Consider the following 26,536-nt stretch of genomic DNA (forward strand, 5'->3'; position numbering starts at 1 on the left):
CAGTAATTTTGCGTTAAATTATTTTAACGCGTTAAGGATTGTAATATTAATCGCATGCGTTAACACGTTAATGCTGACAGCCCTAATTTTAAAACATATTAAAATAGAAAAGAGTTGTTTTTACTGTATTTTTAACCAAAGAAATGCAGCCTTAGTGAACAGACTTCTTTCAAAGACATTTTAAAAAACTTGCCGACCCCAAACTTTTGAATGGCAGTCTTTAAAATTTATTTTGTAAGTATGACTTTTAAAAAAATTATTTTAAAGGCTTTTGTGCTTGCCACTTGGTAAAAATAAAGATAAAAATGTAAATATGTAAGGAATATTTCCCGCTGATAAAGTCTGAGTAACTGATCATTTTAAAATAAGATAAGTACATTCTTTATATAAACCGTGAGGATGCACCACCAAAGACAACAAGATAGCAAAATTACTTCCTTGAAGTGACCACTTCGTACTTTCATGTAACGTGACATGTGTCCCTCCCACAGTTCCCTTCAAGAGTGCAAAAATGGAGTTCACTCACAGACTAAAGAGACCACATGCCCTCACCTGAGATGGGTCACAACCTCATCTATATGGGTGATGTTTAACTTGTGTCTTAAGGCCTTGATTTCTTCTTCACAGCTGGAGTGAGACGAGAGGCTGGAGGCAGATCTGGAAAAAAAGTATTATTCAATACTTACTAACCCAATCAATATTATAAATATTATTCATGTAGAATTACACTCACAGATATATATTTCTGAAACTGACCTGCTGCCAATCTCACTCAGACTTGATGGGGGTCTGGAGGGTGATTTAATTTCACACCAGCTGCCTGGACTCTCCTGTCTCTGTGTGCTACTGCTGCCCAGTGCGTAACTCACCACACTAGGATTGTACTGGGCCATGACCTCCTCTTCATCCCTGAGACACATTTACTGACAGTGAGAATGGCAGAATGGTGAAGGTAGACAGTGCTAGCACAGTTTCACTGTGATCATCTACCATGGTGACTCCCAACCAGGGGTATTTTGCCTTGTTAAACCTATAAAACAGAAACTTTGACTTAATTGGATTTCATTTATAAATAAATGTACTGTTAGGTCTTTCTCAAGAGACGCGTGAAAGGCAAAATAGCTCAGGTGTCTCATTAAATAGAGAAGCTATCTGGAGAGTCTCTTTCTTCACAGTATGTTTTTTTTAAGAGTGCACTAAAACTGAACAAAGAAGCTGAATTATAGCCAGAATAATATCAATTAAGAGGAACACATTTCTGGTTTGGTGTCAATGATCGGGTACTTAAGCCTTATTGATGGAGCTACAAGGGTCCCTGTAGCTATATGTGCCTTCAACACATAAAGTTGGGACACACTGATTTAGCATGCTGGTTTTACTTACTTCAAAGAGTTCAGAATTTCTTGGAAGACACAACATTATTTATTCAAGACCCCATAGGTCAATTCAAAACACAGCTGTTGTTGTACAGTGGAGAAAATCAGGCAATTAATACCGCGTAATAAACTTTGGCCTCTGGCACTTAAAAAGAACTACACTACAATAAATAGAACAAGTGAAAGTACTCTATTATAAGAAAATAGTTTTGGGTAAAATGCCTAAAGGAATAATAGATGAAGATAAATACACTATTCTTTGAAGTTTGGGTTGCTATTTGATCAAAAACACAGTAAAAACTGCAACACTGTGAAATAGTATTAAAATTTTAAATAACTGTTTTCTGTTTTATCATTCTAATCATTCTAATATGCTGGTTTGGTCCTCAAGAAATATTTCTTATTATCAATGTTGAAAACAGTTGTGCTTTTTAAAACATTTGATATTTTGTGAACAGCATTTCTATAAATTTCTTGTAATAAATGTATTAGTTGTCTCATTTGATCAATTTAATGTGTCTTTGCTAAATAATATGAAATTAAATTATTTAGACTTATTATTGTACAGATTCTTGCTTTGGCTAGAGTATTTATGAACTGATATATACATGCATGTGAGCATTGTGTGTGTGTGTGTGTGTGTGTGTATATATATATATATATATACACACACACACACACATGTACATCATGCAACTATTACAAAAAGTTCAAATGCGCACTGATGCTCCAGAAGGAAACACGATGCATTAGGAGCCTGTAGGTGAAAACTTTTTGAATTTAAGGACCAGGGTAAATTTAAATTATTTTGTCTTCTGGAAAACATGCAAGTATCTTCTGTAGATTCTGAAGGGAAGTACTAAAAGGAAAAATATATTTGAAAAATATATATAAAAAAAAAAAAACAGCTGTGGATCACCCAGGTAACAATACAGTATTAAGAATCAAGCGTATGTAAACTTTTGAACGGGGTCATTTTTATAAATTCAGCTATTATTTTCTCTATATGAAAATGTCTTTTATGTGAAATATCTTATTCAGGTCAGTAATAAATAAAAAATAACATGCATATATATATATATATATATATATATTAAATAATAAGAACAGAATGTTGATATTTTCAGTGAGAAATAAAATAGCTCTCTGAGTCCTTGCTGTAATATTAAAACAGCCTTGCTGATTGGAAATGCGTTAAATAAATACATCTTAATTGAAGCTTAAATTTGTTAACAATTGCAGACTGACAGCTTCAGTTTAGCCATCATTACCATTTCCATTCAATCCTTTATAAACAACGGGGATTTTTTTCTAACTTTCTTTTAAACTATTAATACAAACATATGAGGCAGAAGAGCTATATTACAGGAAAACATCTGAATAGCCAGAAATACAACAAAGATGAAGCAAGCAGATGGTCCTTTCTCACTCACAGTCATTATTCAGACCGTAAAGCTGTGCATCACTCTCGGCCCACCCCTGCTCACATCTCCCCTGCTTTCTTCTTTAGCACTGACAGGATACAGTTTACATGTTTGTGGGACTTTTGTAGCCTGATGAAAAGATCCAGAAGGCGTTAACAAGCATCTCTGACTGAATGCGTGTGTTACAAGCAGAGGTCTGACACCCAACATAGAGGGGATGTACTGACAGGAACAGAGGCTACATTGTGGGCCCAGATCAGTAAGCAGCTTAGCGGTGTTCACAGAGGAGGGAGGAGACCCACTCCTGCCAACAAAGATGGCACAGAGGAGCCGCCACATCAAAAAGAGGAGAAAAGATAAATCCCTAAAAGTAAAAAAGAGGCCCTTTCAAAACACTCCTCCATCTGCATTGATAAATTACCTACATGTGAAATGCACAGTGCACACAACTTTCTCTTTCCAGCCTTCCTGCACTGATTGTTGTGTTATAACTTTCTAGAGATTTAAGAACCTTCCTTTTAAAGTCTCAGCCACTTGCAGTTCACACATGAACTAAGGTTCTCTTTCAATGCCCATTGAACGGAGACTTAGCATAAAGAAACAGGTGCAGCTTGACTCCATACAGCCACAACAAATCACGCAGACAAGGACCACACAGGGGAGGGGAGGCTATCGGCAGAGAGGGGGAAAAAGTGGCACTAACTAAATCCATTAAATCAATTCCTTTCAAAAGCTTTCTTGCCCATGTTAAGGCATTAAAACACCACTGAGTCAACGGTTTCCTGCTTTGGCCATCATCGAGCAGCGGGAAATCTCCAAACCTGGAGCAATATGAAAGGGAAGTATAATCCAGATTTGTTCTCAAAGCAGATCAACAGCTAAATGACGTCACCAAAGCAATTTGGTAACAAACAAACAAAAGCTGAACTTGAAAATTGAAGTTTACACCCCAACGCTCATATGCAACATTTGTTTCCGGGTGACAGAGCCAATTTGTTTTGCAATTTGAGAATGAATTAAAGTGTTTTCTCTGTTGGTCTGTACTGGTACTTGCCAAACAACTGCTCCTGATAAGCCATGGCTGAAAAGAGAGCTTTTTATCTAATAAGAGTGAAGGACTATAAGAAGTATAAATCATCCAAAAAAGCAATCTACAGCTTCAGCAAAGAATAATGTAAATTATTTGCAAAATAATGTGTTCTTTGTGATACAGTGATACATTAAAACCTTTCGAAAGAAAACCTTGTGTAGACATTCCTCCCACAGTCCAGCTGGTTGCTGAGAGAAGATTGCCTCTCCTGCCTGACTGGTACCTGTAAATATCTTCTTCCCAGTGCATTGTTATATTAGACAAGGAACCACAAAAAGCTTGTGTAGTAACAAAGAACCCTTAGTAAGAGAAGTCACTAGGCAACAAATTGAAATGTAATCATAAACTGCTACAGATTTAAAGGCAAACAGAACATGACCTGTCTAACAAACCAAGCATAGTCTTTACTGCTGACGTAACTGATTCATTAAATGTCAATGTTTGAGGCTTGATGTCTGTCAGTGTAACAGTAGAGTATCAACGGTAATGTTATAATGCTGTATCTTCCTCACCTGCCCTGCCTGGCTGCTTTCTCTCTCAGTGTGAGCAGCAACAACTGAATCTCTGCTTTTAGCAACTCTTTAACAGCTGGGGGGTCAGCCAGAGGGAACATGGGGGCTTCTGGCCTGTTGCCCTTCTCTGAGCAACGGAGCTCCTGCCAAATCTTCTCCCACATCTCCACCTAGAACAGGTCAGCAGAGGAAAGTGTTACAGGAGAATGCTGTTTGGCTCAGCTTTGTATGAAATGCACTTTCCAAATCCCTGTTACAAGCTGCTCTACAACTAGACAAATGAAGCCAGTTGGTTAACATCCCATCACAAGTGTCTCTAATCTCTGCTGAGTTGAAGAGAAATGTGGGTAAGAAGCTGGAAATTTCAGGGAAAATCCATGCGTTATTCTCACAAACGCCCCACACGACACAAGGTGAAAAGCCAGAGAGGGAAATGAAAGCTTGTCACGGCACTGGCAAACAATATCTGCACTCTATTACCAATCTCTACACCTGTCTTGGGACGTTCAAGTTTCCCTCGGACTCTGAAAATACACTTCAAAGCTTGTCGAAGGCAATGCAAGAGAGAGTAAAACCAGCTCCCTGATAATTCTGATCCTGCTGTGCCTGCATGAAACCAACTTTAAGCCTAAATAACACAGGCCAGCATCTTCTTATTTCCACTGCAGCTTCTGCAGAACCAGGTTTGATGTGCCCAGCCACCAGAGAGCCATTTCTGTGAGGATGCAGGATTAAAAATGTAAATGAGCTAATGCAAACTTTGATTCAAAAGAAAATTTTTCTTTTCTTGTTTATTGACTTTCATCTTTTTACTGAAGAAATGTTCTCAGGGATAAGCTCAGGGAGAGACAGGGAGGGAGGAAAATAGACAGAAATACAAGATTCTTAGGCGTGTTCCTTGTTTTGCGTCATATTAGTAGTTATAAACTTCACTGGCATTCAGAAGAGGCTGCACTGAGAAAAATGTAAAAACTGTTTACTGCCAGACTTACTGACAAGGTACGAACCCCTGGTACCCTTGGTTGCATTTGCTCAGACAATTCATTCTCATGATCACTATTATTATTTGCATACATATTCAAGGCATATAGTATGCCTTGCTATGTCAAAAAAATCTCAGAAATCCTTATCTGGTGTGTCCATGAACAGCAGAGGGGGTTTTAAACATAAGGTCATAAATCCTATCTAGTGTTCAGAAAAAGGAGGAATCACACACGTCTTCCATAGACAAGTTTCCACCCACTATTTCCATATGTACATCGCTGTCTGCATATAGTGATAGCCTATGCAGTTTGTAAAAGAAAATTTATCTTTGAAAGAGTCGTATCTGAAACAAGTAAGGTTTGCATTCCATGCACTTAGGCTCTGCGAGATAATGCACTCTTGGGAGCTGTAATTCAAAACCGGTTTAGAGTTACACATTGGTGCATATTAGCTTACTTGTTCATGGAGACTTTCTAATTCAGTGCATAAAATTACAAAACATAAATGCGTATGTGAATGCAGAGCACAAAATTGTATGGGCCGAACATTATCTAAACATTAAGCAAAGGTTTCAAAAGTCTTTCAAACACAAATGTTTAAAAGAAGTATATTTTATTAGGTTGTCCTTCCCCCCTACCACACCTAATCTAACTTAAATAAATAAATAAAAATATGTAGCCACCACCTCAAGGGATGTTTCCACTTGCCTTTCAAAAGGAAAATATAAGTACTGTATTAAACATCAAATGACATGGATTATGTGATTTGCCAAATGAGCAAAATGATTTGCAAAATGTGATTTTATGATTTTCCAAATGTTTGTTTCAATTCCAACATCCAGATGTATGCTGATGACACAGTAGTTTTTGTACATGCTAATAGTGCAGCTCAAGCTGCTGATCAGCTAACAAATTCAGTGTTAAAGATCACGGAATGGCTAAAACATAATTGCTTACAACTAAATGTATAGAAAACTGCATGTATGTTTTTCAATAAAACTAAAAGTTGCCGTGCAGAGTCAGATGTAGTCATAGATGGGGAGAGACTACAAGTTGTCTCAGATTTTAAATATCTGGGTGTATATATTGATAGCAATCTTACTTTTAAAATGCACATCAAGAAGGTTTGCAATCACATTAAGTTCAACTTGGCAAATTTTAGATATGTCCGTAGCTGCATGTCAACTAAGGCTGCGAAGATGCTTATGCATTCAATGATCTTCTAAGTTTCACTTAAAGAATTGGTTAATTGAGAGTCAGCATTGTAAACATTTTATAAACTAAACTCTGCTGCTGTCTTGTCTTTTCTGCTCTACTATTTTGAGATTTTCATGCTAGGTATATGAGGTTGTTTGGTTTAGTACTGATTGAATGATTAGGGCTACTGTTACTTGTCTGTATGCTAACATTATCTTTGCCTGTATATTGATATTATGATATTATTGATACATTGTTTGTCATTTTGTTTGACAGTTGGATTGTGTGTGTATGAGTGAGCTGGTATTGATTTGTCGGTTCTATGTATAGTATAACTTTTAAGCGGATGTTTTTTTTAGGAATAGTGTGAATGTTAAATGTATTTTGGAGTATGTAAGTATTATGTATTGATTAACTCTTTATATTTTTTTTAGGGTGACAATTTTACCATCAGTCCAGGGACTTCAGATTCAAAATATGTATTATTGATGTGCATTGTCCCTGTCAAATAAACCTGAAATGAATAAATGAATGTAGACTGGACCTTGAATATATATATAATTTGTTTATTTGTTTTTATGCCTACCATATACGTACTAAAGTACTTCTGTTGTGTCTTGCTAGACAGTCTGATGCATAAATATGATTTACCTCTGAATATAACTCTGTGTACGAATCAATCAGTGCTTCTCCAAGTACAGCTCGGATCTCAGGAAGCTCAGTGCAGGGAACATTTTCCTTCACTACATTCCACACAGATTGTTGGCGTTGGAAATTGTCCATGAGGCAGCTATTTCCTGAGCTGAGCACAAAAAGCTCATCACAGGCGTGCATTCGGTGTCATATATAAATAAATATAATCCTACATACATTTTTAAAAAATCATACAGCATTCAAATGCTCCGATACACCGTACGAAGGGAAAGAGCATAATAAATAAACATAATTCGTAAACAATTATGACCTGATTAATGAGATTTTGCAATAAAACTTTAAACTAATATTTGGTTGCTTTAAACGTTTAGAATAATGAAACAATGGTGATCTGAGTAAGATTTAAAATGGCATACATTTGTGCAAGCATATACAATAGTTTTACAACAAGCACATTCACCACGGGCAGACACTCACCAGAACAATCGTACCTTCCAACATCAGGGTAAACATTCCTGTTCCTATGGAGACAAGCTCGCGCACTCAAATGATTGGCTGCAGGACTCGTGATAGTGATCTTTATTAACCCATTCAGACCCACTATATTACACATGTACATCACTTTTTTCTTTCTTTCCAGTGATTGAATTCTATTAACATGCAATATTTGTTGGAGCTTTAAGTCTTAATATTGCGCAATAACTTAAAAAAAGTGTTTCATAATATATAATAGCCTATGGAAGTTTTCTTGAAATACGAACAAATTCATAAGTATAATTATACAGATGTTCAAAACACGTGTCCATTGCGATTGACAGGACTATTAAAAATACTATCATTTTTTCTTTCTTTTATTATTTATTACCATTAAAGAAATAAAGCATATAGGCCTATTTGGTGTTTCTGGAACACGGTGGTCTGAATGTCTGAATTCCCCCTGTCTAATAGCAAAAAGATGGGGAAAAAATGAACAGTGTTAAATGGCATAATATTATGGTTTTATACTTTTTTCTCAATAGACACACAAAGCTGCAATGAAAACGAATGCCTCATAAACTACACCCTATCAATATTCTGGAATTCGGTTGTCACGTGTAAATTGAAACATAACCCACGAGGCGTAAAACTTTCTTATGCTCAACAGCCTCCAAAGCGCGCACAGTCCATTCTGACCATGAAGCGAATTTTAAACTTTATGTAATTTAGTTAAACAGACGCGTGCAATAGCAAGTTTTTGAAAATAACAGTAGGCTAATTCCTATTTATGCTGCATTTGCAAGTCTTGGTTTGGGACTGAGAAGTTTTTGGTGATGGGCATGGCTGTACTCTGGGGCTTCCCGGTGAATTTTCTTCATGTCTGGCTTACCCTTGTGATCTGCGGCCAGTGTGCTTTGGCTTTTTCGGTCGCTGGACAACAGGAGACAACATGTGAGGCGAACGGCAGCGTTTATTATGAGGGCGAATGGTATTTTTTAGACTCAGATCATTGCACCCAGTGCGAATGTACAGCAGAAGGGTCTGCTTGCGCGCGGACTGAGTGCACATCCCTGCCTGCCGCCTGCATCCATGTCAGCCATTACCCGACAGACTGCTGCCCGAGATGCGAGAAGATCGGCTGCGAGTACGGGGGAGAAGTCTACGAACTGGGCCAACAATTTCAGGTAAAGTTTCTGTAAAGGGTCTGCATACAAGGGCCACCAAAAGAGAGAAAAATATTTTTTTACATTTCTAAGTGGGCTTTATGTCCTCTTGCTTTATATATGACTTTTTAATTGCTCTCCTAAATAATTTAACTTAACTGTCTGCCGCATTGCTTGCAGTTAAACACCTGTAATAAATTAATGTTGATGTGAAATGTAACATAACAGTGACAAAATAAAACTACTTATTCTGGAAATAGCTAATGCTTTTTATGATTTGAAGATACATCGTAATTTATTGTCTTGCATTAATCTATAAGGTTTCAGTTGTGTAATGTTTTCCCTAGGCGGAGACATTGTTTCAAGTTTTTGGTATTGGTCCCAAAGGGACAGTAAAAAATATTTAGCGCCATCACGTGGTTAATGATAAAATTAATTACGTCTCAATTTGTGATGCAGATTTTCTGACTTGAGTGAGACTTTTTGGGCAGGTTACATCTTAACGCCAGTAGGTGGCAACACGTGATTGTGTAATGAGTGAGAGTGTCATTAAATAGTTCACTGAATCGATTCGTTAAAACACTGAATCAACCACAACAGGCCTTTTTATATTTTAATTAAATTAATCTTCATAAACAAGGATCTGCTGAGTAAATCTGCATGCAAATTTGGAGTCTCGCCGACTCTCTTTCACTTTCAAAACAGCACATAGTTCAGTAGGTACAGTTCTGTAACGCAATTTAAAAGAGAGAATGATTTGTTCATGAAAAAGATTCAAAATAGCACTGCAGTGATATTTGTTCATAGGAAGCTTCTATTGAGGTCTAAGTACACTGAGTAATTTTCAACAGCAAAACTAATCTTTTCTTGTCAAGTTGTTGACTATTTGTTACTTGCAATCCACATGACAATTGGGTGACAATTAATTCAAACGATACAAACATACTATAAACAAAAACTTTACCATGGTAAGCAAATAAATAGATAGGCTACATAAAGACTAAGATTCCAATTATAGGTTGAATGTACCTTTTTTAAGTCGGAACAAAAGCAGCTCTTTACTTCTGAAACACAATTGTTTCATTTGATCCAATTCCTTCCATACCCTTTCATGAACGTATTTATTCATTGTCTTAGTTAACGCTAATAAAGTAGGATTCTTTTGTTCTGAGGCAAGGTGAACATTGGGCTGAAATCACAAAGGGCAATTTAATACTCTGTTTGAGGAACTGAAGAATGAAATATCTCTGGTGGCACAGGCTTGGATGAAGCAGGGCTTATATGTGCTTCATTATCTCCCTGATTTGGTTATTATGGCTAATAGGGAATCCCTGAGGGGAAAATTGAAGCCTTCTGAGAGACTCCAAGGAATACACTTTGCCTGAGCTGACATCATTTTCTTCCAGTCCATTTAACCCAACCTTCAGTACTGAGCCACAAGTGGTAATGCAGCTCCTACTTAAACAGCAGTGTGGGAGTGGAATTTGATCACATTCTTCACATTGTAGGGCATTAAAACGTAGTGTTGGATTGGCACATCATCAAATAACGGTATATGCCAGCAAGCAATTTGATAGTCCTGCTGGTTCTGTTTAAAAAACTGTTTGAAGGAATAGAGTAATACACGTCTTTTGATGGAATTGCATCATATGATAACCTACTTTCAACTGATGATTTGCATTTGATTTATAGCCGTCAGCATGTGAGCAGTGCACCTGTCACAGCGACGGCATCGCCCGCTATCAGGTAGCAGACTGTGCCCCTCCACCATGTGTTAATCCAGTCTATCAGACAGGGAAATGCTGCCCTCAGTGCAAGGATGGTAAGTTTTTCAGAACTGAAAAAGAAAACTGCCATATTTGTAAGGCTTATTACACTTCTGTGTACTGTAATTGCCCAAGTTTTGACTCATGCAGTATGACATTCTCATAGCCTCAACACATACATAGAGGATACAATTGTGTTTGGTCTCCGGTAATGATTCTGAATGCAATATCTTTATATAATTCATTCAATAACAGATGGGACGGTTCCGATGCCGGGTCATGTGCTAGGCCAGTTTCTGCACCTGAAATAAGATAAGGCTTCTAATGAGTTGAGCTTCAGCCGTATTGTTTTCTCTGTATACTGTGAAGTATGACGGTAATTACAGTGTTTACCGAGAGCAAATATAAGGCAGGCATGTAGGCAGCCAGAACAACACACATAAATCAAAGCATGTACTTCACCAATGTGATAAATGGTCAGCTCCTCAAATGATGTTGCATTTTTATTGATAAAAATTGCCTCTGTGGGGGAAAATGTTAAATTAAGTTTTCTGTTAATCTAAAGTAACTTCCAAATTAAAGTAAAACCTTATCTTAAAAGTTAAACACTCTAAAAAGGCAATGTGCCAGTATCTACACTCCAAGGCTTCCTAATTAGTGGCGCTTGCTGAGGTTTTTCAAAAACTCCTGACCTTAAGTATTTAAATTCTGCGCATAACTTGTCCAGCACAGTTTGTGCTACTGACATGAATGACACCGCAAGTTGTGCAGATTTTTGAGCAGTGTTCTGTTACTTTTCTAAGCATCCTGAATTTAGAGTTTGGCAATTCGGATGATAAAACAAAAGAGAAAAGATCCAGAATTATATAGACTTGAGAGGCTTTTCTTACTTGGACTAGTAAGCAACCACTTAGCAACACCCAGAACACCATTGCAACACAGTAAGAAAAAGCTTAAAACCACCTAAGCAATTGCATAGCAACACTGTAGTACAGTGGTTCTTGAAACTCCTTGAATCACAAAAATAATTGTAGTTAAATAATATCATTAGACCCGCTGTCTCTCTATATTAAGATGGGATAGGAAAAAATATTTTAACTGAAAAAATGACACACTTCACCTTTAACTACAGACAATGGGCCTCATTAATCATCTCTCTCTCTTTGTGGCTCCAGGGCCCAACTGTTACGTGAATGCCTCTAGGACCCAAGTGATCCCTGGAGGAGAGCCAGTGTGGGTCGACTCCTGTACCAAATGTCGATGTCATGACGGTCAGGATGCAGGTTATTGGGAAGGCAACCGCTTAGCAACGTGTTCCCATGTGCGCAACTGCCAGCCTGACGAGGGGCTAAACTGAGGAAAGAGGTCAAAAATAGGGTCATCTGACGTCCTTATTTATACAATGGATGACAAAATTCAGCAGATATTTAAACCACACTTGTGGAAGAAAGTGTGGAGGCTATTTTAATCATATAAAGCCTACAAGCTTAAACAGTCTATTATTATTCTTATGATAACTAAGCATTTAACATCCATTCGTTAAAGTAAATTGAGTTGGTAAAAATAGTTTTGACTTACTAAGGGATATTCCCTAATGAAATGGATAATAGAGCTTAGTTTTGAGACACCTTTTTGGGCATGGTTATAAATAGCACAGTGAGCATATTAGCATCTACAGTACAATTGTGTTTAGATAAATGTTGACATTGGGCTCTGTGTAGTGCACACTTGCACCTGCAGATAGGGATGGGTGTATCGATCCTGAAATATCGATACTGATGCCAGTATCGAAAGTATTGATACTCAAATAAAAAATAATGATACTAAGGTGTTTTATTTACCAGTGATTTTGTTTATTTAACAAAGACATTAATGCATACAACATGCATTGAATTGGACGAATACCTAGTGTTAGTTAATAATTGTGTAGAACAGAACTATTTTCCTGCTCATCTGAACACACGCAAATGTTGCAAGACAGAACCAATCAATCACAGGGAGCGTTCACTCACTTCTGACAGTGCATTCAAACAGGGCTGCGTTTCAAAAGTATCATAAGAAACCATTGATGCTTTTGGGAATGGCAGCCCAGAACAATGAGGACAGAAAAAATATATATGTTTGAGTTATTTCACAGTAAACCAATTGAAATTGTAGCCTATATAGTTTGTGCAATTTCATTTATTTAAATTGAACGTTAAAAGTTCATATTGATCATGTTCTATTCTGTAATGATAATATAAATCATACACTGTCAGAATAAAAAGGTTGCATTTTATGTGTGCAACAGCCTTTCACTGGCAGTCCCTTATGAAAATTAATTATGGTTTTACTGTAGTTCAATATAGTACTATATACCCTTATGAAAATTAACCATGGTTTTACTGTAGTTCAATATAGTACTATATACAATATAGTATTTGTAGATCTCCGTGGTTACCACTACAGTAAACATATTTTAACCATGTGCAATTAAGGCGTATTGAATGTTAAAATGTGTTTCAAATATAAAGTTAAGTGGGTATCATTCCCCATTTTACTCTTAGTAATTTAATAATTTAATAAATTTCATAATATAAAAGTTCAGTTTAGAAGTATCGTATCGGTATCGATATCGGCCTTTAAAAGTGTCGGTATCGTATTGAAAACAATATAAGTGGTATCGCCCATCCCTACCTGCAGATGCAATGATCATCCACTAATATACATTTTTTATTGGTGTTTTTATATGATTTGAAGTAGCATATATGTTTATATTATTTTCTGCTTCAAAAGCCTGAAAACCAAAGTATGTTGAGACTGCAAGACTTACATTACTGCCATGCAGGCATGGAAACAGCTAATGTAGCCTGAACTACAAACAAACAAACCTATCATAAATGAATCACGTATAAATAAAGCAGGCTTATTTTTGTTTCATTTCTGTTCTGACACCTCATTTTAAAAGCTGTGGTAATAATGCTACTTTTTTTCGAGGACTGTATTTGCGGCAATGACAGAATGTACACAAATATAAATAAACCACAAGTGATCTGTGTCTTGTCTTATTATCCCATTTATGAAGTTAAGAGGATGTTTGTGTTGTTATTTCTACTAGTTTATTGCAACATCTGTCACATAAAAAATTACTTTTTGAGAGGCAGATTATTGAGTTTCCTGCACAAGGCTGACAGTTTAGAGATATGATGTTCCGTTTCCAATAAACTGCCATGTCCCTGAGCAGTGATTTGGACTGGTGCTGGTAAAAGGTGGGTGTTGAAATAATCAGGTGTAAATATGAGATTTATTACTTTGTTCTGATCCATTTTGCCTCTGATCCACTTCTCGTAGATTCCATATTTTGTATTTTACACACACACACACACACACACACACAAACAAACAACACTACCATATGGCGTTCTACATTTGTATAAACCCAGAAAAAGAATATAAACACTATCCCATCATCCGATTCTTGTAGCATCAGATTTATTGATTGTATACAAAAAGTATGTTTGATATGACATAATGCATTCTATATAAGATATAGTATTTTGACATTCAATGTACAAAAAAACCTTAATAGACACAGTAAGTCTTTAAAAAATGCGCCCCAGACGTGAAGACCCGAGGCCGTCAGTAGTTTCTTACGCAAGTCGTTGTGTAGGTGTGGAATACTTGCCCACTTCTGTCCCTCTCTCACATTGACAAGCATAGAGCGCAGATGGAGTTCTTTCTGGAAAACAACTGAGGGCAAAAAGGGTGATGGAGGAGAGAGGGTGAGCTTTACATACACAAGTCTCTGTGTGTGTGAGTTTTCAGTATGGGAGTGTTTGCTGACCCAAGAGTGATATATAAGAATGGCATCAAAATGAAAAGCGTATTCATTGTGGCACCGGTGTGATTTCACAAACTATAAAGCGAGATTTGCTGAAGAATAGCATCCTGACCTCGAGGATTGCATTTGTGCTTTGTAAGGTTGGTAATGAGAGTTGTGCGAGCTTCACTTGATTGCATTGTTAGCACAAGAAATATGAGTAACTTTGGAATGGAACAACCAGATGATTTAAATGTATAAACCGCAATGGAACATTTATTATAATATCGAATTCCACCCAAAACACTAAAGAATAATGCAACTCTATATCTACACCGTAGACTATAAGCAACTTATTTGCCACAGGGGCAAAATTAAGATTAAGATCAGAAGGAATTAAGATAGAATAATTGAGTGTATCACCAGACTAAATAAAAAGAATAAAAAATTGAAGATTTCATTGTCCTCACTAATAAGAACCATATCTACAGATTTCACACCATCCAAATACATGGTCTTACTAGAAGCCATTAAAGGTGCACTCAGTAATTATATATATATATATGATATATAAATGTGAATATTTCATATTTAAAACATTTTGGGTAGGTAAAAGACGTTTCTTAAGCTCACCAAGACTGCATTTATTTGATCACAATTACAGTGAAAACAGTAATATTGTGAAATATTATTACAATTTAAAATAACTTTTTTTCTATTTTAATAATGTTAAATGTTAAAATATAATTTATTCCTATGATGGCAAAGCTGAATTTTCGGCAGCCTTTACTCCAATCTTCAGTGTCACTTGATCCTTCAGAAATCATTCTAATATGCTTGATATTTTTGAGGAAATAGTGATTCATTGATAGATAGACAGTTCAAAAGTACAGCGTTTATTTGAAAGTTAAATAATAAAAAAAAATAATTTACTTTCACTTTTGATCAACTGAATGCATCCTTGCTGAATAAAAGTATCAATGCCAAAAGTATATAAAAAAACACTTTTGAACGTTATATAGATAACTGCCCTATTGAATCATTTCACTTGTAAAATAAATTAGTCATGGTAGCATAAATCTGCCGTATCAATCAGTGCAACCAACAAAAATGACTGAGTACACCTTTAAATCGAGAGATATCAAAATACATTTCAGAAGAATGACTACACATTATACATTATCATGCTGTATCAGGCCTGACAGATTACATGCAACAAGGTGCGTGAGGCCTTCAATATGTTGGACTTTGTTCTGCTCACACCGTATAAACCATATGGACTGCATTTTACATTTTGAAAAAATTAAGATAATGTAAATGACATGCGCTCTGCAACATTTTTGTTCTTCAATTTAATACACGCCTTGATACATGAACTCGAGAAAGCAAATAATCTAATTTTACTCCAACAGAAACAGATTTCTATTTCATTTGCCAAGACATTTCAGGATGAGCATAATGTCTTTTTAATAAGGATATTGGCTTGAAATCTAATTCGTGTTGAAGGTTTAGGAATCACTGCATTCTACAACACTGTTCCTCAGCACTTAAAATGCAGGTCACAGCTAGAGCAAAAACTATTGAATATGATCAATGAATAGTTTTGAATATACTCAACTATGTGCATACAGTGGGCATCTTTCAAAAATAAAGGTAACTATGGATGTCAACTTTTAAGGCTATTAATACAGGAAAAATCAAGGAGCTTGAAGCAATATTGCATCAGTTAAGTATTAACCGTTATTTCGCTTGATGACCAATGTAAAAATCAGCGTGGCAAAAGTGATGCACTTATAACTGACAGGTCATGGTACCCAGGAGACAGAGGTGATGAAATACTTAAAAAAAGGAAACAATGTTAGAGACATAGTGACTGCTTGGGTCAGCAGTTAAGACAACACAAATGCACACACAGAAATGAAATGGGTTGGTGAGGCTAAAATGAAAAGCATGAGGAGAAAGACAGATGTGTATTTTAAAAAGGACAGAGAGAGTGGCTGGGCTCTCATTAATGACTTCCTCTGTGCTGGGCTGAAAGAATCACTGACAAAGAACCGTCCACACACGGTGCAGAAAAGCCGATAAGAGAGAAAAAAGAGCTTGAAAACTCCCCTCACATTTACCCCTCATAAAACATCTGAAGGCATCAGCTTGGTGTTTTCAGGCAGTAAAATAAAAGGTGAAGAAGGAATAAGGAACGGTAAAACAACTTTAAGAGGCTTGCAAAGTATTGTAAAGAAAAGCAGTTCAATACAGTTCAGATCTTTTCGGAAGAGGTGAACACAGGGTCCAAAATTAAAGGGATAGTTCACCCAAAAATGAAAATTCTGTCATTAATTACTCACCCTCATGTCGTTCTAAACCCGTAAGACCTTTGTTCATCTTCAGAACACAAATTAAGATATTTTTGATGAAATCCGAGAGCTTTCTGACCCTGCATAGACAGCAATGCAACTGACACGTTCAAGGCCCAGAGAGGTAGTAAGGACATCGTTAAAATAGTCCATGTGACATCAGTGGTTCAACCGTAATTTTATGAAGCTACGAGAATTGCGGCGGACAGTGACAGGGAAGAGAAGAAATTGTTGAATAAGTCTTTATTTTTGTTTTCTTTGTGCACAAAAAGTATTCTCGTAGCTTCATAACATTACGGTTGAACCACTGATGTCACATGGACTATTTTAACGATGTCCTTACTACCTCTCTGGGCCTTGAACGTGTCAGTTGCATTGCTGTCTATGCAGGGTCAGAAAGCTCTCGGATTTCATAAAAAATATCTTAATTTGTGTTCCGAAGATGAAGAACTATCCCTTTAACATTAGCCAAACACCAAATGCAAGTGAAAATCAACATGACAATGACAGATGATGAAAATTATGGAAACTAGACAAATCTTATATTGATCTATGTTTTTGTTTTTATCTATGAAGTTTTTTATCCTACTGAACTCTTGAAAAGTGTGGGGATGGTAAGATTGTTTAATGTTTTGGAAAGAAGTCTTATTTGATCAACAATACAGTAAAAACAGTAATATTGTGAAATATTATTAACTTTTTTTATTTTAAAATATTTGTAATTTATTCCTGTGATATATTTTCAGCAGCCATTACGCCAGTCTTCAGTGTCACATGATGCTTCAGAAATCATTCTAATATACTGATTTGGCGCTCAAGAAACATTTCTCATTGTTACCAATGTTGAAAACACTGTGCTGCTTAATATTTTCATAGAAACTGTCATACATGTGATTCATCTTTGATGAACAAAATTCTAAGGAGCATTTATTTGAAATTTAAACTATGACAATGTAGAAGTCTTTACTGTAAAGTATTCATTGACTAAAAGTATTATTTCTTCAAATATATCTTACTGACCCCACACTTTTGAAGGGTAGTATAAAAATATTCTTCATATTAAGCTATCAAAACAAAAACATAAAGGAACAAAATTATAGGTCTTGTTTTTATTGCGCAGTTAAGGCTGAACTAACTTCTTAGTGAACTGTGCTCTTACAAAAATGCTAAAAAAAAAAGAAGCTAATAATAATAATAATTCCTTTGTCAGAGAGACAAAAATATATTCTTATAAAAAATGGCAATATTGATTCATGGCCTGTAAGAAATAATTACGGTGGTAAATGTTTTCAATTCACTTGAATTGGCAGGTGTGGAAAAATGTTGATTTTGGACCCGGGTGAATATATATATATATATATATGCACCTGTATATATATTGGACATATCAGAGCGTCATTTAAATAACACCTCCATAAATGATCATCAAAAGGGGTGCTAGACTCTAAAACTGAATGATATGGGCATTATTTAATCAAAGCACCCATCGCTAACTTCATCCTTCAAGTTTTTAAAAAAAGCCTTGATATATGACAGATCTAAATATGAATCTTTGAGGCAAATCAAAGTAAACAAAGAAAGAGTGGCTTGTAGCACAGTTAGATTTGAGCAGGTGGCGATAGATACAGAGGTCTGATCATCAGTAACTTCTGCAGAAGCTCCTCTATCTCTCAGCGAAAGTTACAGCTGTTTCTCCAGGCATCTACACGGCAGCCAGAGGATATGCTGCGGTGATCCATTCGTACCATATTGACTGACACAGTCATGTGCTTGTAGGACTAGTCTAGATCCAGTCTAATCACACACATAATTGTCCCCCAGGTTCCCATGAAGACATTCCAATGAGGGTTTCAACCCCAGAAATGCTGAGAAGTGTTTTCATGGTTGATGAAGTTCAGCTTAGTCCCAAAAGACGATACAAAATAAAAGAGCAAGAGAGAGTTAGAGTCCAAAGGAGCCAACCTCAAGCACCGATTTATCAACCTCACATGATCAACCAACATCTGAGATACGAAAGAAGAGACTGAACACTGCAAGCATCGCAGGTACAAAGACACTTCGCTTTTGAAATGTACAGTATGTTCTGACTGATTTACATCAAGTGACCAGGCTGTTCTTCGCAGATAAACGTCACTTTACTAAAACCAGAACTCAACAACCTTCCTGTTACAAGCCTAAAAGCTTGTACTGATCCTCAAGGTCTGAATAAAACAGCCATTGGAGTATGATGATGATATTCCCGTCCCTCCAAACACTGTGCACATCTTGATCTGGATCAGCATATGAATCTACAGTACATCGATGGATCCACATCAAGCTTCCACGTATTCCTGAGAACTAACCTGTTCAGCATATCACTGCATTATCATAGGAAGGTGATCCTGGGCAGAGCTTGTGTGTGTGTGTTTGTGTGCTGAACTTTAAGAAGGTCATGGTATCCTCGGTCAAGACCCGGTAGCTCTCTATCCTTTGAGAGGTCTGGGAGGAGGCTTGCCGATCTCTACGGAAATGTTGGTGTAGAGCGGATATTTCTTCACAGACACCACTCTGTACATCAGTGAGCTGATCCCATCTTTCCTCATGGTGTTCTTGGTGTTCTGGATCTTACTGAACCTGGAAAAAGAAGAAGAAACACAAACAGTATTAGCTGCGTCATGGTTTTCAGAAACATTTAGGATACAAAAGGGCTTAAACTGGACCATTTTTCTATACAATGACAGTACGTCTTCATAAAGGACAAAAAAAAGCAGTGCAAATAAACCATATATGTGGTCTATACATCTCATGCACTATATTCCAACACTCTCAGAACATAAAAAATGTGCAAACATTTAACATTTAAGGGTTCCAAAGTTTTTCAAAGGGACATTTTTTAAACTTTATTAACCCCTAAAAGGTTCATAGTAGTACCTTAAGGGCACATATGACTACTCTAAAACACTAATATGCAACTTTTGGAGGAAGATAAGGTACAAATTTGATTCTTTAAGGGTACTGCCTGGGTCTTTTAATAGCACAAAAATAAAACATTTTTGGTGCTTTTATAGTGCTTTTGTGTCTTTCTGGTACTACATGTTCACTGTATATGTAGTTACTTTAAAAATTCATATTTTGTGTTCCAAGAAAAGAATAACAACATACAGGGTTGGAACAACATGTTTTGGGTGAACTATTCCCTTGGCAAGGTTCAAGTCTCAAGCCAAACGTGTGATGTAAATGTCCAACCACTCAACTGTTAGAACGTGGAGCTAGTACTCACTTGGTTTGACTCCAAACAAATGGTCGTACTGATAAAACACATCTTGTAAGTCACTAACAAATGATAATGACAAACAAATTTAAGTATCATAATATGGATCACTTAAAGGGGTCATATGATGCGATTTCAAGTTTTCCTTTCTCCGCTTACATACCAATGTCAACCAGCAGGGGGTGAAATAACATTTATAAAGGTGCACAGAGCATCATTCTCGCAAAGGAAAAACAAATAGGCCTCACAAAATTTCCTCAGTATAAAAACAGACATGAATTCTATAAACCACATTGACCATATTTAAACACTTATGTTACATAATAAGAGAGTTTTTACACTATATTACAGGTAAAAAAAAGAAATGAGCTTTATGCTGTGGGCACTGAAAAATAAGAGAAAAAGAGATATGAGAGTATCAGACTCCCATGGTTTATCAATAAAATGAGAGGTTCCTTAAGTTCAATGAGCTCAGCTAGAAAAGCAAAGTATAGGAATATTCAGGAGCTCTGCTTCCCCAGCAGTGTTTTATATTGCATCTTAACCTCCCATCCCTTAAGACACTTAAAATGATATACATTTCAACATTTCAGGCTTAACCAAAGAAGAACTGTACTAATAAATAGAACATTTACTCTGAAAAATGCCACAAAAGTAGGAAAGAGAGTTCAAGTTGTCCGTTAAAGGGTAGCTTGATTTATGTGAAGCTATCAACTTCCATATCAATGTAGGTGCCACGAAGGCCATTAAAGAGTCGGCAGATAATGATTTAAGTACACTGCTTGAATGAAATTAGAGTATTTGAGAGGGCTCACACTGAACTATAATTAATATTCATGTGGACCGGTGTGCAGCAGCACTAAGGAAGGTTGATGAATAGAAGCCTGGTTCCTCCGGCAAGCATAACATCTCATTATGGAAGCTGATGCTCTTCTGCGGAGTGACCAAACAAAGATGACTGTGGTAGTAACAGAGCTGAGGAGAGGGCAACCATTCATCAAGTCTAACAACTCTTCTTTTTAAATAAGGGTGCGCTTGGAGAACGCAGCCACTTACTCTTCTTAGTCATACTGCATCTCCATGCAGCATGTCTTAAAAAACAAATGAACTAAACCTGTGTGACAGGAAAATAAAACAAAACAAAACTTAAAGAGCCGGGAACTTGAAGTTACCACAACCTAAATGGCGCAGGAAGTATCATCTGCCCTTTACAAAAACATACATTATCGTTCAAAAGTTAGTAAATTAGATTAGGGTTAGAAAGATTTTTTTTTTTAAGAAATTAATTATTTTATTCAGCAAGGATGTATTAAATTGATCAAAAGTAAAAAAGATTAATAATATTACAAAAGATTTTTATTTAAAACAAATGTTGTTCTTTTGAGCTTTTTATTAAACAAAGAATTCTGAGAAATTCTATCAGTTTCCACAATAATATTAAGCATTACTGTTTTAAACATTGATAATAATAAGAAATATTTCTTGAGCACCAAATCAGCATATTAGAATGATTTTATTTTTATATTTGATCAAATATAATGTGGACTTCAAGAACATAAAAAAAAATCTTAAGTTTTTTCCTGAAAGAAGCAATGAGTGTAACTGACACAAGTGGATGGATATAAGACATTAAATGTCTTGCACCTCTTTGCCAGGTTTTGCACTGACATAAATAAAATTCTGGCCAATATAATTATAGTTTATGTTATGGACAAAAAAAAAAAAACAGTTAATGGCTGATATTAAAATTCTATACTACTTTTTCTAAATAATAATAAAAACATTACAATCAATGAAACCAATATGTTTTTAAATAACATTTTAAAGTGAATTTAGGCATCACAGCATAATCTCCAATATTTTTAATTAATTTGGAGATTTGCTAAAGTTTACATTTAGCTGCTAAATTAACTAGAAACGTGAAAAAGTGAGACTTTGAGTGGCAACAGAGTCAATTAAAAGCCACACAAAGCTCTTGAGAATAAATGTATAACTACTATATGCAAACTACAGTACACTACTACACTGTCCTCCCTTCAGTTCTAAACAAATTACTAAGGAAATGGGGCCAAAATCTATACATTATCACAGAAAGTATGAGAAACACAAAATAGATCATGTTTGAAAGTGCTGTAAAAATAAATTCCAGTAATCCACAGCATTCCCCAAATCAGCTTTCTTCATCAAATTTCCAGCTCAGTTTTAAGAGGCAGTTATGTTTGAGGCTAAACCTCTTATCACGTACAAACGAGCCATTTTAGAATAATCCCCACAAGCCTCTAACGGAGGCAATAAAATCTAGAGAGGAAGGGATCATACTCTAAATGACTTCCCATTTTTCTGTTATGGTGCTAATCAATTATTAATCAGATGCCCAGATGAGTTGTGACTCTGCCACCTACACTGGTGCGTGTCTGGGTGGGTTATATCAGCCCTGGCCGAGTCAGGGAGTGTTTCAGAGGAAGCCGTCGAGATTCATCAATCTCTGACCGCACTTCCTGATATATTGATTGTCATCGAGCCGCAGTGCCCATGTCTGCATCAGTCTGTGGATGTTCATCATCATACAGATTGGGTCACTTGGTTAGCATACTTACAGTAAATGGTGCACTAAAGTAAAGCTTTTTCTGACTTGCATACATACAGGTGCATCTCAATAAATTAGAATGTCGTGGAAAAGTTCATTTATTTCAGTAATTCAACTCAAATTGTGATTAAGTATATAACCTTAGGAGCCCTGTGGTAATTGAAGAGCATTCAAAAAATGTTTCAGCAAACGATAAAGTGCACATTTTCCGGTTTGATGCTTGTACCAAAGGTGGATCACAGCGATCGACTCTGCTTCATTTTTCCCGTTTGAGACAGAACACAAACAAACGACCTGTCTGTGACAACAGACCCGCTTTAGCTTAACATGCTTCAATTCATTAACTTCAGCACAGACACCTCATTCATTTCTACCCAGCGTTCTTCTGTCCTCTCCAGCAAAAATGAGTTCAGCATGCTCTAGTGGCTCTCAGGGTGGGCCGCGCTCATTACTTCAATTGTCTGAGCCAATTGTAGGAAAAAAGACACAAAGAACAAGGAAGAGCAGGACATAAATAGAGAGACAGTAAGTGAGTGAATGAGAAAGAGATCAAGGGAAAAAGAATAAGAATGAAACTGAGCAAAAGAGAATAAATCACTGACTCTTATCTTTGCACAGTGAGAGCTGAGTGAAACCTCCTACCAGAGAAAAGACCAATCCTAACTTTTAATGGCATTTCTTTTGCTTCTGTCTTGCCATTTAGCTCAGAGCTCTCCCAAGATTGACAACCACCAAGAAACAGTGGACCAACCTGCAACTGCAGGAATCGTTTTGCAATTAGTTGCTCTGCTGTGAAGCTTTCTACCTGGGAACGATCTGGCTCGCAGCCCAGCGTCCACGGATGGGCTTATCGACTCATTGATTGGGCTATTTTACACCCCGTGATGTCTGAGCTATTCATGCATTAAGAACCTCCGCCAGCTGGCATAAACACACACAATCATATTTAGGAGGCTGAATAGGTCTTAAAGATGAAACTATCTTGCAGCCCCAGGTAATTGAGTGACAAAAGCTGGACAAAGTTTGCAATGCAACAAACTAGCAAGGGTGACTAACTGGGTGGATTACTACACTGTTACATGGTAATAGTTTATTTTTCGTTTGACGAAAATGTATCTAAAATTTAATCAATATTTCATGTCATGCGTCATATTTTACTAAACAAAATGGCAATATATATATATATATCCTTTTAACTGACAATGTGTAAAAATATAGAAGTTCAATTTATATTAGTATAAGTTAAAACTTTAAAATATGCGTAAACATTTAGACATATCTAACATAATGATAATAATAATAATACTAAACTGAGAAAACTTGAAAAAATATACATATAAAATATCAAACATGTAAGATATATAATTAACAAAATATGAACCAAATAAAGTGATGCAATTCACTGGCTTTAAATTCAAGCATATCATTTTCGTCAATAGAATGTTTTAAATTAAAATATTTAATTGTCAACATGTCTTTTTTGTTATTATTGATGAAAAAAATAAAAATTAACAAACATTTTCATCAGTGATTTTGCTATTGCGATTAACAACAATGTCCTGTCAAAAAAAAAAAACATTACTTTTAATAAGATTTAATTAAAATATATATCTCCCTTTAACTGTGATGTATGAACATGAACCTGACCGTTAACCTATGTTAAGAGTGTTGAATGAAGAAGCAAAATATTTAGCACAGAAATAATTCAAATGGCAATTCAGTGCTGAAACTAGATTAGGTCCAGGCTGGTTAGTGCTGGGTTTGTGCTAATCTAGCTAGTAGAACAGACAAGACGATGCTGTTCATCATCAAAACTGGCTGATTGTACAGCATGGTCTTTCTTGTGAAGCTGGTCAAACAAGACAGCCAAGAAGACCGGTTAGCAAATAAAACATACGCGGGTGAAGCCCATGCTTGTGTTTGGAGCAGCGACATTGTCTTATATACAGTATCTTATATATCTGCAATGCAAAGGGCTCTGCTGTGCTTTAGATCAATAAGTCACAAGAATAGGATAAGTGGTGTGATTTAACACATCTTAACAGAGCTTGTGAATCTTAAGCATTCAGGCACCGGCGGGGCGGGTGCTTTCACACTACACAGAGATGAGGTGGCAGGACAATAGGGTCTTACCTCTGGGGGTTTGGCTCATTGTGCTTGTCTCTCTCATGCTTGATCATCCTGTAGCGGCCGATTCTCACATCGGGCCGAGACACTTTCATCCCATTTAGTGTGATTCTGACAGAAAGGGGGAGAACAATAGAGAAAACTTATGGTTAGGGTGTATGAGGTTTCATATCGACTGACTGATTGGCTTCACGCAGTCACAACATCGTCTAATGATTGTCATAGCTATGGTTTGGAGGAGAGAGGGCATCACCCAGCTCAAATTCTCAAAAACTCTTTCTGTTTGTTTCATTTTTATGTCCACATTGCCACACTTTTAGAGTATGTATCGAATCTGATGATGATCTTACAGCACTACATCTGCCAAGCACAACGGTGGAAACAATCTATCCAACCCCATATTAAATAACATCAGTGCACAAAATGGGTAATGTAATGTATAAAATAATATAATATAATAAACAACAACAACTATAATTATTATTATTCCTATGGGCTTTTTAATATTAATTGAGAATCGCTAATAATAATAATAATAATAGTTGTTATTAACATTGTTGTTTTTGTTATTGTGAACTTTTTAATAATTAAGAACTGTTGTTAAAATGAAATATATAAAATTAAATAATTATTATGGTTGTCATTGTAGTGGACTTTTAAATAATAATACAACTAATAATAATAAAACAATGTATTATTATTATTATTATTATTATTATGTCTTCTAAGACATCTGTGTACTGTTTTGCACATCTTACTCATTTGACGTACTGTTCTTTGCTTTTTTTTTTTTTTACATGTACATACATGTATGCATATTCAGACGCATCTTTTGTGTGCACTCAAAAGATCATTTATTTCCTATTTGGTACTGAAGTAGACAGTAGTTTGTAGTTTGACATTACTATCAGTGACTTGAGGCTTTCACAAATTAACAAACAGTGAACTTCAAGCAGCTACAGCTAATCAAATACTCGTTAACCTACACGAATACCAGAAAATGTTCAATGAGCAGGAAACAAGGCAGAATGAAAAAACAAAACAAAGCAAAAGTCAGTAGCTGAGAACTGTCGGGAACGTTTGCTTAAGAGAGCAGCCAGACCAGGCAGCTCCACACACACCCAGCCTGGAGTACAATCCCATTTGTTTGAGTAACTACAGCTTAGAGCGACTCAGGGTTGCTTGAACAATCCAACCATTCTGATCTCCCTGCTTGGCTCAAGATCTTGGCATTAGTGCAAATCTTATGTTTGTCATGTGAGCATCGTGTCATTTGAGCTCTGAGCTTCGCACTGACTTTCTGAGGGATGACGCCTTTATTTGATTAGATGGAAATCCTTCCGAGGAGAATAAGGGCATGCCTATTTATGCGTGTTTGTGTGGGCTCTTATGATTTATTCCATTTTTTATATACACCATCCTAATAATCCAAGAGCAAGGCCTTTGTCATAAATAATAGAGCTTGGAGGATTGAAGGTAATCTCTGGGAATTCTTGACCCAGAAAGCAAAAGGAGATTTCTGAGGGCCCGAGATTATAATGAGAGAAAATACAATGTAAACAATGAAGGAGAACGCACTACAGAGGGGATTTATAAATGTCACTGAACACCAAACTAAATGCATGACAGTGACCACATTTACATATACATTTATTTAGTGATTTTTAACCAGTTCATTCTAAATATTAAATCAACTGTAAACAAGATGGCGCATTAAGGATGATAGAAAGTACCTCACCTTACCTTCCCCCTAAAGTTGTAAATAAAAGATTACTGG

At 36.2% G+C, this 26,536-nt stretch overlaps 3 protein-coding genes across 6 annotated transcripts in view; 1 reads left to right on the top strand and 2 right to left on the bottom strand.

Annotated features, from left to right (window-relative positions):
• Positions 1-7,736, bottom strand: part of ccdc24 (coiled-coil domain containing 24) — a 22,978-nt gene extending 15,242 nt beyond the window's left edge. Inside the window, exons 1-5 of the mRNA XM_016541732.1 lie at positions 7,714-7,736; positions 7,234-7,384; positions 4,403-4,572; positions 757-909; positions 553-657 (exon numbers count right to left, since the gene is read on the bottom strand). Coding sequence (XP_016397218.1) covers positions 553-657; positions 757-909; positions 4,403-4,572; positions 7,234-7,365 — 560 coding nt within the window. The 5' untranslated portion in view covers positions 7,366-7,384; positions 7,714-7,736. The remainder of the gene's footprint in view (positions 1-552; positions 658-756; positions 910-4,402; positions 4,573-7,233; positions 7,385-7,713) is intronic.
• Positions 7,737-8,371: 635 nt separating this feature from the next.
• On the top strand, positions 8,372-12,640 carry LOC107730792 (von Willebrand factor C domain-containing protein 2-like). 2 transcript variants are annotated; one of them, XM_016541733.1, is made up of 3 exons: positions 8,372-8,897; positions 10,569-10,698; positions 11,818-12,640. In XM_016541733.1, the coding sequence occupies exons 1-3, from the start codon at positions 8,547-8,549 to the stop codon at positions 11,997-11,999; spliced, it is 663 nt and encodes a 220-aa protein (XP_016397219.1). In that variant the 5' UTR covers positions 8,372-8,546; the 3' UTR covers positions 12,000-12,640. The 2 variants fall into 2 exon arrangements, with proteins under 2 accessions (XP_016397219.1, XP_016397220.1); XM_016541734.1 differs by lacking the exon at positions 11,818-12,640 and adding an exon at positions 10,898-11,781.
• Positions 12,641-18,872: 6,232 nt separating this feature from the next.
• Positions 18,873-26,536, bottom strand: part of b4galt2 (UDP-Gal:betaGlcNAc beta 1,4- galactosyltransferase, polypeptide 2) — a 99,050-nt gene continuing 91,386 nt past the window's right edge. For all 3 annotated transcript variants that reach the window (XM_016541746.1, XM_016541745.1, XM_016541747.1), the window contains 2 exons: positions 24,766-24,870; positions 18,873-19,408 (listed from right to left, as the gene is read on the bottom strand). In XM_016541746.1, coding sequence (XP_016397232.1) covers positions 19,258-19,408; positions 24,766-24,870 — 256 coding nt within the window. In that variant the 3' untranslated portion in view covers positions 18,873-19,257. The remainder of the gene's footprint in view (positions 19,409-24,765; positions 24,871-26,536) is intronic.

The sequence above is a fragment of the Sinocyclocheilus rhinocerous genome, unplaced genomic scaffold (assembly GCF_001515625.1).
Source record: "Sinocyclocheilus rhinocerous isolate Xijiao unplaced genomic scaffold, SAMN03320098_v1.1 scaffold2293, whole genome shotgun sequence".
Lineage (NCBI taxonomy): Eukaryota > Metazoa > Chordata > Actinopteri > Cypriniformes > Cyprinidae > Sinocyclocheilus > Sinocyclocheilus rhinocerous.

What these genes read in the sequence shown, in the direction of transcription:
- LOC107730792 (XM_016541733.1), top strand. Translation starts at nt 8,547, where the DNA reads ATGGGCATGGCTGTACTCTGGGGCTTCCCGGTGAATTTTCTTCATGTC. An exon ending in AACTGGGCCAACAATTTCAG is followed by an intron (nt 8,898 to 10,568) that starts GTAAAGTTTCTG and finishes TTTGATTTATAG; the next exon opens with CCGTCAGCATGTGAGCAGTG. An exon ending in CTGCCCTCAGTGCAAGGATG is followed by an intron (nt 10,699 to 11,817) that starts GTAAGTTTTTCA and finishes TTGTGGCTCCAG; the next exon opens with GGCCCAACTGTTACGTGAAT.